General features: G+C 41.7%; 1 protein-coding gene across 2 annotated transcripts in view; it reads left to right on the forward strand.

Moving 5' to 3' along the window:
• Positions 1-5,346: 5,346 nt before the first annotated feature.
• akt1 (v-akt murine thymoma viral oncogene homolog 1) overlaps positions 5,347-15,161 on the forward strand; it is a 34,102-nt gene continuing 24,287 nt past the window's right edge. The window contains exons 1-2 of one of the 2 annotated variants that reach the window (XM_037071809.1): positions 5,347-5,699; positions 11,067-11,243. In XM_037071809.1, coding sequence (XP_036927704.1) covers positions 11,198-11,243 — 46 coding nt within the window. In that variant the 5' untranslated portion in view covers positions 5,347-5,699; positions 11,067-11,197. The remainder of the gene's footprint in view (positions 5,700-11,066; positions 11,244-15,161) is intronic. The other variant, XM_037071808.1, reaches the window with a different exon arrangement.

Here is a 15,161-nt window from a genome sequence, read left to right on the forward strand (position 1 = left end):
CTCTGGTCATGTCCAGATGATCATAAGCAAGACAGTGTCATGCCCGCTAAATAAAAAAAACTCTCTTTATTTTGGTCTAACAGCCTAATTGGTATTGAGAAGTTCTTAAACTAAATGTTTATGCAGAAGCATCAGATGTGTGTCTGTGCCACATGAGAAACAATTTACCATTCAGTGCTGACACACACACACACACACCATCCATGCAGGAGCAGCGATGTGGATAAGAATAGGAGCAGTGGCCCCGTGTTTCCCTGGCCCTGGCAAACGTAGGCGCCCAGTAGAGGAGGGGTGTGTGTTCACAGGGCAAGACAAAGCAGTGGTTGTGCCTGGGGACCGTGGCCTCAGAGAGAGAGGCTCGGCGCAGTGAAGGTTCTCACACACAGAGAAAAGATAGAGAAAGAGAGACAGAGGGAGAGAGAGGGAGAGAGAATGGGAGTGGGGGAGTGGGGGAGCAGGGGGAGAGAGAGAACACTTCCTGGAGGTTCTTTCTTCCTTGCTGCAATCATCAATGGCATTCTCCCCCTGACCCACTCCTCTCTCAGACAAACAAAAGAGCCCGCATTCCAGTGTAGCCTGACCGGCCAACCAGCCAGCCATCCAGCCACAGTGGAAGCACATCACTCTCCCCGCTGGACCAAAGTCTCACCGTACGGGTGGGCTACAGTTGTAGATGTCTGCGGATGCCTGAACTTCATCCTTACACATTGAAATTGCCTTTAAAACTCTTAACACATTGATTTTTTTTTATTTTACACTAACTAGCTTTTATGATGGAAAAGTCTGAACAATTCACTTTCTCATTACTCCTGTCTGACTGCATTGTGTATCAGAAATATTTATGACACTTTTTTTTTTTGCTGAAATATATTTTTCTGGTTATTCTTTATTCTTTTTGTCCTCAAAATTCAGCCGAACATGTTTGCCATCCATGAGAAATTTGGGATTTCCACAAGACTTTACTGATGCTTTACTGGCGGAATTCACACACATACTTAGAGCAGCTCAAGAGTTAATAACAAAGGGGAAAATATGTATGAGTGACAAAAAATAGAAAGATAAATAAAAAGTAATAATAGTGATTACTATATTCACCTGTCACATATAGAAATGACAGACAAAGACAATTGCACAGGATAATTGTCCCCATTATCATATACACACACGGTGTAATATTCTAAAGACAACATTATTATTATAATGACTAACAGTGAGGTTTAATTCAGCTGTTATAATGGTTACATAAAAGAAGTGTCTCTGTATATTTGCCCTGTGCAACAGGATTTCATAATTAGGATACAAAAAAAACTGTTGTATGTAAAGTTAACCAAAAATAAGAATCGGGGGAAAAAAGTGATTTCTAACAGGATAACAGTTTTAAAATAAACTATGCGCATGTGCACACAAGCCATCGTGTGGACATTTACTTTGTAATGTCCTTATTTGTTTATGTTTGGTGTTGAAGAAATCCAAAAGTAATAGAAAGCAATCAAGTTTACATTACTTTCAATATTTTGATACTTGGATTACGTTACTGACAACATTTTTTAGCAGGTAATTTGTAACTGTATTGGAATACATTTTTCAAAGTTACCCTCCCAGCCCTGAGCATGAAGAATTGTACTGTTTTGCGCTCATACTACAGTCACACACCACAACTACTCTGCAAATGCACTAATGTAAGCTCTGTGTCATTTTTACATGTATGTATTGTTCCATTTATTAAAGAGTCCCTCCTCATTTTCCCCCCACATTAAGGCTTTGCTTCTCTGAATTAAGGATCTGAAAGGTTAGAGGCCAGGAGATTGTCCAGATTCGGAGTATATCCACTTCTCTTGACTTTTAAATTTTCTATAAGTATGGCCAACTTGGTGGACAGCTTGCTGCGAGATCCTTCGCACACTACAACAAACGCTCTGTGCATCTGACATTAAATCTTTAAATCGCCGTCACCACGGAGGCAGAGCTGCATAACAGGTGGATAAGACATCCTGGAAAATAGTGCGACAGTTGGAGCAACATTGCGCTGCAGTTGCCGGGGGAGATGCTGTGCTGGTCAGACCCCCCACCTCTTCCTCCCTATTATGGCCCTCCTGCCCCTTCTGTGTCTAATTGTTGCTACCACATGTTATCTATTCTCCTTCAACAGCCCATTAAGTTCTGTTCACTTCTGTTATATTCTGAGGAGATACTGCCAGTAGACAAGGGAGGCGATCGGATCAGTCTTTGACAGGCTGAGACATTATTAACTCACTTTGACTCTTTGATCTGGTTCATTTTGCTTTGAACCTGCGAAACAACAGGGTACGCATTCCCGTCACTGGACCAGAGACAGCCAAGGAGCAGGAGGAGGAGGAGGAGGAGGAGGAGGAGGAGTAGGGCAGCGCTGAATAACAACAGCAGAAATTATGGGATACCCTCGCTCAGCTCTGTTTGCATGACAGGAACAGCTTGGCAAGGCTGACACATAGTAGCAGCGAGGAACACATTACAGTAGAAGTGACAAAGAGGGGAAATGACAACAGAGGAGGCTGAGAGACAGAGGGCAGAGGCCAAGACGTTTTTCATCACGGAGGGGAACGCTGGCAGCTCTCCCCACTATCCCGCTCCTGAAACATTACTCTTCAGTTTATGTGCAACCCTTCAAAATCGTCACTTGGATTTTTATATCATCAACATGCAGCGGTGGAGGAAGTATTCAGATCCGTTTTAGCAAAAGTACGAACACCATACTGTGATAACATTCCACTACATGTAAAAGCCCTGCATTCAAAACCTCATTTGAGTAAATGCACCACAGGATTATCAGCAAAATGTAGTTGTAGTATCAGAAGTACTCCTTGTGCAATAAAATGTTCCCTATTAGCGTTTTGCTACATTACTGTAATTATCAGAACCAGCATTGTTATTTCTGATTGCAGATAAAGTGAGTTAATTTTAAAAATGTGCTACTTCTGCTCCGATGCAGTGTGTACTCTGCAAAGTAACTGGTAACTAAAGCTGTCATATAAATGTTTTGGAATAAAAAGTACAATATTTGCTTTCAAAATGTAGTGGAGTGGAAGTATAAAGTGGCAGAAAATGGAAAAAATTCAAGTAAAGTACCTCAAACTTGTACTTTACAGTACTTGACAAAATGTACCTGGTAACGTTACATCACTGGGGGACACTTCGGTTTATCACAAACATTCTAAATCACCAGGTTGTGTGTGTGTGTGTGTGTGTGTGTAACTCACTCCACTTGTACTTAGGCTGATAAAGACAATCTTGTTGTGCTGACAGATGCAAAGAAAGTAAATGTAAGTGGGTAAGTTAAGTTTGAGAAAGTCACAAATCTTACTGCAAGGTTTGAGGAATATTATAGAAATGTTATGAAGAGCAACATTTAATCTCTACAAATATATAAGACATTTTGTCCATGAAGTCCAAGTCAACTGACTGTTTCATTTGATGCAGAGGATCCCTGCCTCCTTTCAGTCTGTCTGAGCCGGCCTGTCTGTACCTGTCCTAAACTGGTTTAACTCCTACCTCTCCAGCAGGGCGTTCTCTGTGTCTGTACATGACTGCTGAAATAATCTGGTAAAACAAAAAGGGTTATAATTTGTTGTATACTCACAAATAAATCTCAATGCTTTTGCAGTTTCATGACACACGTGCCATGTCCGCTCATATCCGCCCTGAAGTGTGTAGCCGCGTCACCTGTCTGATGTCATTTTAATAGCAGGTGATTTCATTCCTGGTCCTGGAAATGACACTTTGACAAAACAATGCCAGCTTGAAGGAAACTCTTTTCTTTTTCTTTTCGCTTTATCACATTGTCGTCATCGGCTGGGGAAGTTCACTTCTTATCATGACGATGGATCCGAAGATATGCAAGTTTGGTAGATGTTCTGTTTTCACTCCATCCACTGATGACCATCATGTGATGTGGTTGAAAACGCTTAAAAAAACTTGTTTACACGCCGACCAAGATGAAACCGATGTACTGAAGTGTCTAAAACTAGATTGTGAAAGTGCGTTTAGTAGGATTTACCAGTACGCACAAAGTAAGAAATCTAAAGGTTATGTTTGATCCCCACTTCTCTTCGCGGCGCTCGTGCCTTTTATTGGAAATGTAAAAGGCCCCTCTCCACCTCACAGCGACTCAGAGAGAAACAATATCTCTTTTTAGCATCGGCACACTAGACTACTGTGATGTTCTCCAGTGAGTTATAAATCAACTATGAGAAGCTTGAATGCTGTCAAGCAACGGACGGACAGCATCATTACATCAACTGCTTACAATAGTTACCTGTTGATTTTAATATGATTTCTGAGTATGAGTTTACAGTCTGAAAATGCTTTAATGCACTAAAGTCAGGTCCTGCAGGATCAGCAGTGCACGTCAGACAAAACCCTTCAACCATGACCTTCAGCAAGCCTCCTTCTTTGAATTGGTGTGGTGTTTGTCTGTTACTTTCTATCTTCAATGGATTTATCCTTTAAATTGAGTTTTTATCTTTATTTCTTATGATTTTATCTTTGAACAAAGAAAGGGTTTGAAGGCAGGGGACTCCAAAATGACATTAGACACTCTAACCACAATTTATTTTGTAGCTTTTCGAGAAATCTCTGGTGAATATCAGTATTAAGTGTTGAAATTAGTCATTTAAGAGTTTTTGACTGAAATCTGTCAGTTTTTGTACATTTTTGAGCTGCTACTTTTACTGCCTGGTGTATTTCTACAGCACTATTTATACATAGCTTAAGTGAATTACATGTAAATGTTTTTTTTAAAAAGTATTTTGTTGTGATATAATCTTATAGAAGTATCAAATATACAACTGTTTTCAGCCAAGAGCAGAAAAGATCATTCCTATAATCACATTCCTATAATCAACTAGTCGTACAGCAATTAATTAAACTGTTAATATTTTCTTGTTTTCTCAGTCTTTTGTGATGGTATACAGAGGTTGTGACAGCCAATACAAATAGCAACTTTGGCCCTGTAAGTCAATTTTTTTTTCTCACAGTTTTCCTTCATAAATAGAAAAAAAGACATTAATCGAGAAAAATGAATAAAATGAAAATAATGATTGGCTGCAACCACGTTACATGCATCTCCTTGTTCTGCCTGTGGCAGGCTTGGCAAATGGCATCACTTATCACTGTGCACAGCTGTAACAAAAACACCAGTCTTGTACATTATCTCACGTGATTTGCCAGGAAGTGGAAAAACAGAGATACACCTCATTGTACTGAGGGTCCCCCCTGGAAAGCTTGCAGAGGCCCTCTGCAGGTCCCGGGACCTCATGTTGGAAGCCACCGGCACAGATAAAACAACGCAGAGTTCAACAAGGCCATGCAGCTTCTAATAAGCCTCTATAGCAACACTGCGGGATTTTTTTCAATGGGACGGCTGACGGCCTGCTAGCCCTCCTATGAGCGCGACTCATAAAAGCGGGTCGGCTCTAGGACCCGGGAGAGCAGGCTGCCACAGAGGCATTGCAGACAGCGCGTTTGGGAGGTGTAGTGGAAGAAAGGCAAAGAAACGGAGTAAATGAGAGCACTTTTGTCCAGATTGTTGAAGGACTTATCAACTTAATATACCGCCGAAACAGCTCACTATAATGAGACGGACACATTGTTGAATTCCTGCCCAGGTAAATGTCCGCGTTTCCTTCGCATGGTTAACTACAAGAGGTCGACAGCTAGACAGGGTAGGTCCCCATTGTACTTACATGGGATGCGGTTATTCTCACCCAAGCTGCCCTGCTAGGCCCCATATCCTTTCTATCGCTAAATGCAAACCTGAAAAGAGGTACTTTCCTGACTCCACTTCGTTGTAGAAGTTGTTTAGCGGCGAAGCCGAGGCGCTTATGAACGCCCTGTCGTGAATTACAACGCGTCGTTGCTTTTGCTTGTTTTGTTTTGTTTGTTGTTGTTTTTTTCTCCAACAAAAGCAAGCGAGCCTCTTCTTCAGATGTTAACCATTCATTTTTGACAATGACCACTTTTGAGACAGCCCTCGGCCCAAAATATCTGCAGTCATGCTACTTTGAACGCTTCACCTCCACGAGAAAGTTGTTTTCGCTCGCACTTTATGGCCCAGCAGGCAAATGAAAACAAATGAGCTCAACGAGAGAGCGGCTCATTCATTGTTATGAGCTACTGCGTTTGTTTACTTGTTTGAGTGAGAAATGTATCGCCAGACTGTAATTTGACGGTAGCTCTGTCGCTGCTGCAGCACTGGTGCGTTCAAATGTCATCATACAGAAAAAGTACAACATCTTTTGTTGTTGACTCGATGCCACCATGTTGTGCTTTTTATCAAAATGAGGCCCAGCGACCTTTTCATGTGTAAAGTTTAGACACCAGGGGAGTCATAAAGTAAAGGTATAACAGAGTGATATTCTTATTTTCCCCTGTAATCAGTGTAATTGCAAAAATGCATGTGTGTGGCTGTTTTAGTTACTGTCCTCACTCATTCCACCTACAGTGAGGATAGCTATGCATTTGTGTGCTAAGTCATAACTGCAGGAATCTTGTCAAGAAGGCTTATTGTTGAGACAAAAGGAAGAGGTTTCATTTACAGAGATGCAAGATGCAAAGCTGATGTGTCCTACTTGAGATGAACCTTGCTTTCTGTTTACACATGCATGTGCAGTTTGCAAAAAGAACATTGTCCCTGGGCATGTTGCAGCGCCTTTAGTGTCAAAATGTTTTTTTTATCAGTCATGAGACTACGTCTGTCCAGTGTGTGTACGCAGGGAGACTTGCCATGTGACCCGGGGAAGACGCAACAAGCTGGCATAATGATGCAGCCGGTGACTGCTTGGCTCTCCCTGTTCTATTTAGAAAAAAAAAAAGATTCCAGTCACCTCCCACCCAATCCCTTCGCAGCCCCTTTGACGCAAATGTGCCACCAGTTGCACAGAATCTGAGGAATGTTGTTTGAAATTGTTGTCCCTGTACACAGGCGCACTTATTGTGCCCGTCCTCCATGCCTGTGCCACAGGAGTTTAGATGTGTTATCACGGGGAGGATATGCTCTTAATGATGGTTAGCCCACCATCAGCGTCACATGACGGCACTCTTCTCGATCCGTGTCACGAAACTGAGAACACCACAGCCAAAAATACTTGTTTCATTCATCTTGTTTACTAGTCATTCACAGCAGAGTCATTTTATTAGCAACGAACCGAAGCAGCAAACACTTTGAGCTCTTATTCTCTGGATGTTTTTTAAAGGGCAGAACGAGTTTGACATGAGTGATTTATAACTGACTCTCGCTTTGTGATGTATCTTTAATGTATTGTATGGCTTGTCTGAACAGCATGAAAGTGAATACATTAATATGATTCATAAAGGGGTAGCTGTTCATGTCATCACATGATAAAAGCAGCAGTGAGTTTACTTGGCTTTGAAGGATACAGTAGCTCTGGTTTCAGTATTGAGCTACACCTAACCCACAATATTCTTATCATTGGCGGTGTGTTTTCAGGGAACTTGAAAGAGGAACTTGGCACTGTGTAGTAGTTCACCCTCGTACAGCTTCCATTGTGGCATTTGAACAAAACAAGTGTCACATAAGGGACTGTTTTCCAGTGCCAGGTGAGCGTATTTGATCATTCGCTTAATCATTCTGAATATTTGAGTGTAATGCTGTACCTTTTGTAACCGTAACCCAGCAGCTGATGCTCTTGTTTACCCAAGAGGCAGCAGAAAATAGAGCAAAAACAGACTTGTATCTATCGATCTGTGATGAAGGAAGTAGTGTGGTGGTGTCGGCCTGATTTTCTGCTTCCTGCTGTAAACACATGGGACAGTCCTCCGTGTCCCAGTGACAGGCTCGGTGTGTGGCATCTCTGCTGCTGCATGACACTGATTTGCATTGAATGGGGAGGCCCCCAGAGCTGGAGCCAGAAAGATGAATGATTGAAAGCTCCGCTGACAGCAGGGCAGGCAGTCAGGCAGGCAGGCAGGCAGGCGGTGGCCCAGAGGCCTGAGGACCATGTGACCGACTGTCAGGGTACTGGGTTCATTCAGTGGCTGCTGGCTGCAGCGCTGGCAGCAGCCCAGCTTTTCCACACAGGCCGCAGTAGCAACAGGTCGCTCCCATTAAAACAGCAGCGCTCTGTTGTGGCTCCAGAGCCGCTCTTGTGCATGTGTTGCTTTCTTGGCTGTGGTGTGTGTGTGTGTGTGTGTGTGTGTGAGTGTGAGTGTCGCTCAAGTTTGTTTGTGTGATGTGTCCCAAATGTGTATATAATGTGTGCGTGCCTGTGTCACAGAGTACACACTAAGATGCAGAAGGGATCCAACGGTTTGTGTGATCCTGAGTTTGAATAGCACTCAGTGTGCTTTTTCAAATCCCTCTCCGAGATCCCTTCCAACGTCTACTGTGTGACACGAGCACCACAACCCCAAGTGCAATAAACAAAAACATGGAGCAAAAATAAACTGCGCCCATACACTCACTTTTGCTCATTGATGGAAGTGAGCAGCAAAAGGCGTGTTGATGGCGCGTTCAGTGACAGATGCATTAGAGCCTGGGGCTGTACTGATATGACTCGTAGTCTGTCAATAGTCACATCCACTTCCTGTTGTTGTCCCCGCCAGTGAGCTGGATGAGGCCACTCAGACAGAGCTCTCTTTTGATGGCCTTACTCTGACGGAGCAGCAGCAGGAAAATTGATTTCAGTCGATGGTCAGAGATTGCCTGGTGCAATATGTGACATTTGTGTGAACAAGTATGCCGATTGATCGTTCTTTTGCTTTCGCCCTGCATTCAAAGCTGTCTTTATATCATAAAGAAGTGCTGAATGAATCAAAAGGTCAAGTGTTATAGTTATGATAGCCTGCAGGTTTTTCACAAGTGCCATTGATGATTAAGTCTATGATGGAATTTAGCCCCATGTTGGTCTATCAGATGACTGTCAGCACTGTCTTATTCTGCTTTGACTTGAGTTTGAACAGGTAAGACTATTGTTCACCCTTATTTATCCATCTAGATTGTTTTGGCTTGACCTGCAGAGTTTTCCAAGCTTGGAGTGCTTAAACCCTCAAAAAAATATGTTTTAGAAACTGAACAGCGACATTTATTTCCAGAAGTCATGACCCGGTTACTCCGATAATCCATAGGCTTTGTTGTGAGTAGTTGTAATGTAAGAGCTATTTTCTTTGTAACAAACTATACCTTTGAATTGTTTGCCCTTGTAAAAGAAACTCCGCAACTAAGCTGTGACTTTGGCTGGCTTAGTTGACTACACTCTACACTCTATACTCTACTACACTCTCTACACTCATTAGTAGATGCATGTTTCCTTCTGCGTGGTGAATTGGAGAGAAAATAGTTCCTATGTGAACAACAAGGTCTGTGAATTATCTTGTATAACCAGATCATGATTTCTTGAAAGAGACACTGCTGTTTGAGTTTTTCACATGTATTTTGGGTGCTTTGAGCACCACAAGCCAAGTGCCATTTACTTACATTATATTCAAGATAATATCTGCAAAACTCTGTAACACACACCAAAACAATGTAGATGAATAAATAACAACACGGGTAAGACGAAAAAAATATGTACTTGATTTTGAGGTGAACTTTAACCCACAAATTAGTTTTAATGCTGCGCTTAACTAACCCTTTCACACATCTGCTACGTGACAGCATTTTTCTCATTTGCACTTCACGTGTGAATACGTTGTTGTTGAGTTGTTCTGTAAACCTCATGCAGACAGCGTGCAGTAATGCTTCCACCATGGGTCAGGTGTGAATAAAAACAGTAACACTCACAGATGGAGAACAAATGCAGTCTATGTTCTCTGAAGCTTTTCAATCCATCCATCCTCACAATGAACAAAGTGCCTTCACCGCAATACCTATTTATTTTGTCAACAGAAAAATGTCACCCTGAGGCCCATTTAGAGGCTGTTCTGGAACTTTCAATCATATCACATGATCTTCCTAAGTAGATGAAGTTTGTGTAGTTGTCATGGAAATGTGGACAACAAATATTTTTTTTCAGGAGCCACTGAATATTTCTTACTCATGTGAAACAATATCTGAATATCATCTGTATTTTGTCTGTATTGCAAGACAGCAACTCTATAATTAATTTTTACAACTAACTATTTCTTATGCACAAGAAAATGACAATCAGTCTTGAATTGCTGTCGTAACAAAATAATGTAAATTCATAGCTTTCAAGCAACTGGAGACATAGAAACATGTGTAGAACATTTTCTCTGCAGTGTTCATTGGCTCTGGTTGTTCACATTGCTTAGTGTAGTTCCTAGGATCTACATGTTCACTCTTTGGTAATAGTTAAAAGTGTATAATATATAAGCAAAGGATTTTGCGAATTTGATTATTATTGTCTAACATTATTTTAACACATTATTTTTAATTTCAAAGTGCCTCCCACGTTCATGTTGCACTTCACAGTGTTATGGAATGGATCATCTGATGGAAGGTTCTGTTCATAACAGAGCAATTGGAAAATCATTTTGTTTTCAGGCCCTTCTTTAGTCTGTCATCCAGTCCAAGTTTTAGCCAAAGCGCAAATCTCCATGTGGGATAATAGTCCCTGCTACCCCCTCTCAGAAACTCACATCCTACAGTGTACTACATGTGCACACAAAAACAAGATCTCTTAGATTTTAAAGCAACTGCAAAATAAGTTTTAAAATCCTTCATTTAGGCAGCCTGTTTCGTGCTCTTACTTTCTTAGTCGCTGCTGTTCTGGTTATGTTTTGAAAAAACTATCAGGAATGGTTGTGTCGTGTGTGAACAGCATGGAATTTTCCAATATGGGAAGGCTTCATTGTGAGTGCCAAGAACCACGGCCTTTCACAGATATTTGAACCTTGCAGTGTTGCAGGTTCCACATGTGAACGTGACTAAATTCTGGTTTGAACATATCCTCCACTAACAGGGCCATAAAGCTCAATCCCACCGCCTCTCTTCTGCTATGTTGACCTGAGGGTTAATATTCAGACAAGTGGAAAAAAAATCTTTCACATCAATATGGAGCTAATTTTTACTTCTTCTTTTTTTTTTTTTTTTTTTTTTTTTTTACTAATAGGTAACCACAATTGAGAAGGCGGCTGTAAACCCCAGGACCCCATCTCCAGGCTCCTGCCCAGGGCTGAGTGAAGGAAACAAAGCTGTGTCTCTCCCCGTGGGAAACCTGGATCCTCCACCCTGCCCACCAACATGACCAATGTGGTGATTGTCAAGGAGGGATGGCTGCATAAAAGAGGTAAATGCACTGTTGATGTTTGCGCTGTATAGTCTGATTTCATATCAGTTGTGTAGAGTTCAATTTTTGATTTTCAAAAGGAACTGCACTTGGCTGTGCCAGAAACCAAAGTCAGAAAAGGATTTATGTATTTTTAAATCAAGATTTAGTACACTCATCATCACCTCATGTACTAGAAACCCCAACTGTGCAAACTGTGCAGCTTGACTAAACAGGCTAAGAACACAAAATATGCAAAGACCCTAAAATATCTTTGTTATGCAAATATTTTGAAATCCCTTGTTGATGCATCTGGGAGAAATGCATTTAAACTGCAAAGCAAGTACTTGCTTTTATGGAATTAATGCACATGGAAGATTTTTATGAATTAAAAGTGTGTATATGTGTGTGTGTATATGTATATGTATATGTATGTATATATATATATATATATATATATATATATATATATATATATATATATATATATATATATATATATATATATATATATATATATATATATATATATATATATATATATATATATATATATATATATATATTATATATATATATTATATATATATATTATATATATATATATATATATATATATATATATATATATAATAAATATATATATATATATATATATATATATATATATATATATATATATATATATATATATATATATATATAAAACAAACAAACAAACCTGTTAAAGATTTTTAACAGGTTTGTTTTTTAAATACTGCAGATAAACCTGGACCGAATGACATGTGTGAGATGATTGATCACCATATTTAAACTGGCTGTACAGCAGATCTAATGTTCAGAGCCATCCAGCTGCAGAGTCCCCAGTGGGCCCCATTTAGCTGCTCTGACAGCGCTGTGTGGCGTGGCGTGGCTCTGTGTCGGGCGTGAGTCCTGTTGTTTGGATGAAGAGGCATTCCTCACATACCTGCTGGCTTTGAGCAGCTTTATGTGTGCATACTAACTCTGCCTTCAAACTGCGGCTGCCTCATGGAGCCCACTCCACCACCACCGCCTCCTCTACTACCATCACTACCACCAGGGGCAAAATAGGATAAGGAACCTCTCCAAAACCAATGAACGCTCCTGGGCCTAGTGCCAAGGATCCAGGCTTTTACTGGAAAAGGGGAAACCAAGACTCTGACTCAGGGTATAAGGTGATGGGAGCAGGTCACTAGGAGGGTTCGTGGGACTCTAGGGGGAACAGTGTGCCGCTGTGGTGCGTTAGCCCTCGCTCCCCCTCCTCAAGACTTGTGCTAAGAGCATAACAGGCTGCTGTTGTAGGAAAGGGTCAGCCTGGTTCGGCTCAGTTGGTCTCAGGCGGACACACCCTGGTCCTCCCAGTGAGGTCCTCCCTATTAGTGTTGCATTTGCACAAGCCCTGTTGACGACAGAAGAATGCTGCAGAGTTAAGATATAGAGGTTTATATCCTACAATCTTGAATTTCCTACAGCTGCTCATTGAAATCTAAAAGCAATATTTATGAAATTAATTAGATTACTGTCATGTGTCAGAGGCCTTAAACTTTTGTGCTGAGACGAGAATAGGAACATCCTTTCTTTTTTAAGGGAGCAAATTAAATTACGTTTGTTAGGTTCACTTGTCATTCATTCAATATCTCTGTAGTAGGGCTGTGACTACTGACTATTTTCATTGACCATCATTTTTCCCTTTCATCGTTTAGTCTATAAAATGTCAAAACGTTGTGACCAAGCACTCACCACAAATTCTTGTAGCCCAAAGTGAACCTTCAAATAGCTTCTTTTGTCCAAACAACTGTCCAAAAGTCAAAGACTCATTTACTTCTTACTACTTCACTCATAAATGAAAAAGAAAAGCAGCAAATCCTGATATGTAAGAAACTGTAACCAGGAAATGTTTGACAGTTCTACTTTAAAAATGACTTCAAAGATTGATCATTTTAATAACATTTTCTTTTAATCGACTAATCGATAAATTGACTAATCGTGGCATCTCTAGTGTATAGTTCTTTCTGGTGTTTACTTCTATCTCTGTCTTTTTGTGCTTCAAAACTGGGACAAGTCTGTTTTTCCACACCTTCGGCAGTGCTGATAAGAATGGAAGATTCTGATAGCGAGTCAGTGTAAAATATAACTACAAGAGTAGTCAAATAGTTACTGGAAGAAAAACAATCAAAGTAGTGTGGCAGTAGTGTACACACACACACACACACACACACACACATGCACTCACACACACACAGTTCCAGCAGTGACACCCTTCTAGTTGTGACACACACTCATGCACATACTAAACAAACAACCCTTCAGGAATAGTGAGTTGGCATGCTGTCGCAGCCCAGCAGCTGTGCCCTGTGAAATGTCACCCAGAGTCTCTGTGTTTTGATTGGAGGGCGTCCACCTGCCTCCTTGACAGGAAGGCTTTTAGTGTCGCGTCACTGTCACGCAGTCTTTGCCCCAGAGCCACTGCACAGAAGGTGAAGCTGCAGTAGCCCTGTCTTGCTGTCCATCACCTCAGCCAGGTAGCCCCCACACAGCTATCATCCCATGTTGCACCTTTTAGTGGAGCTTTTTTGCGCGGTGGCGCCACCCAAGTGACTCACATCTCCGTGTGGGCGTAATAATAAATGGCTTATACCGCTTCCAAGTGTGTTCAGCATGCTCATTACTCCCATGTGTGCACTCAAAACACTAATTTAATGTTTTCAAAAGATAGCCCTCCATGTTCCCATCAACATTTTGTGTGTGTTCCATGGACATGATCTAAAACCAAACTGCATTCGTATGGGACTTAACAAAAGCGGGTACAGTCCTCCAGTAATACTCATTTAATGGTTGTACATGATGAATGGATTTCATGGTACAGCAGCTCTGGAACGTCAGCTGAAACTAACCCTGCCACTCACTCTCACTCTTTGATTCCTGTCTGATTAGTCATGTTCAGTATGCACTGTGTGGAGGCTCCTGGAAGAAAGTAGAGCAAGCATTGTGCTTAGTACCCTGTAAACCCTCCAGTAGAGCTAATCTGTCATTAGGGCTGCAGATTCTCGGCCTTGGAGTGCTCGGTGCATTTGTTCCAGACAGGCTGCGCTCAGTTAAATGATCTCATTCTGAAGGACACACCTTCATACTTTCTCCTTAAGCCTCATGCTGCAGTAATGTGTCTGGATTGTGGACACTGCCTTGGATGTGTTGTTGTGACTGTTATCTTGGTTGTCTGTTTTTGGAAGGACAGCTTTGGAATGCAAGACATAGCAGCTGAGTAGGACGGGCGTTAGCGCGTGTGTGCGTCTGACCATGCATATGCAAATTTGTAACTGTATGGACAGCGTGAAGCATATTTATTCAGGAGTTACACTGCCAGCAGGACATTACCCGGTGCCCTTATGCACCAACCGCATCGCAAGTACAGGCTTGCAAAAACACTGTAACTTTGTTGTTACTATCATAACCAGTTGTTATGCGTCCACAGATGATACTTCCCTTTTAGATCCTTCACAGAGCGCACCCACACACTTTGAATGTGCCTGCGGCCTCTAGTGGCCGCAGAGACCGAGCAGCATGTTATTTCTTTTTGCAAGTGTGTTTTTTCCGAAGTTTCCATCAAAGCCAGAGCATCATCAGACATCAAAGAGGCAGATTGTGGGTTCCCTAGTTTCCAGGGAAGTGCCGCGGCCAAGAACCCAGTGAAGCTCAACAGAACAGCGCTCGCTTGTCCTCCCCTCTTCCCTGGCCCTTGTTTGTTTGACTCATTTGCTCCCTGACAAGTATAAAGAGCCGGCCCCTTCGTTAGGCTAACGAAGGCCGCAACAACTGTTGGATTTGGGTAGCACGCTCAGCTGGCTCCGACTCATGAGTTGGGGGGCTGGGGTAAGGGAGGGAGGGAGGGAGGGAAAGCAAAGGGCACACCAGTAGAGA

The sequence above is a fragment of the Acanthopagrus latus genome, chromosome 16, assembly GCF_904848185.1.
Source record: "Acanthopagrus latus isolate v.2019 chromosome 16, fAcaLat1.1, whole genome shotgun sequence".
In the NCBI taxonomy this organism is placed as follows: Eukaryota; Metazoa; Chordata; class Actinopteri; order Spariformes; family Sparidae; genus Acanthopagrus; species Acanthopagrus latus.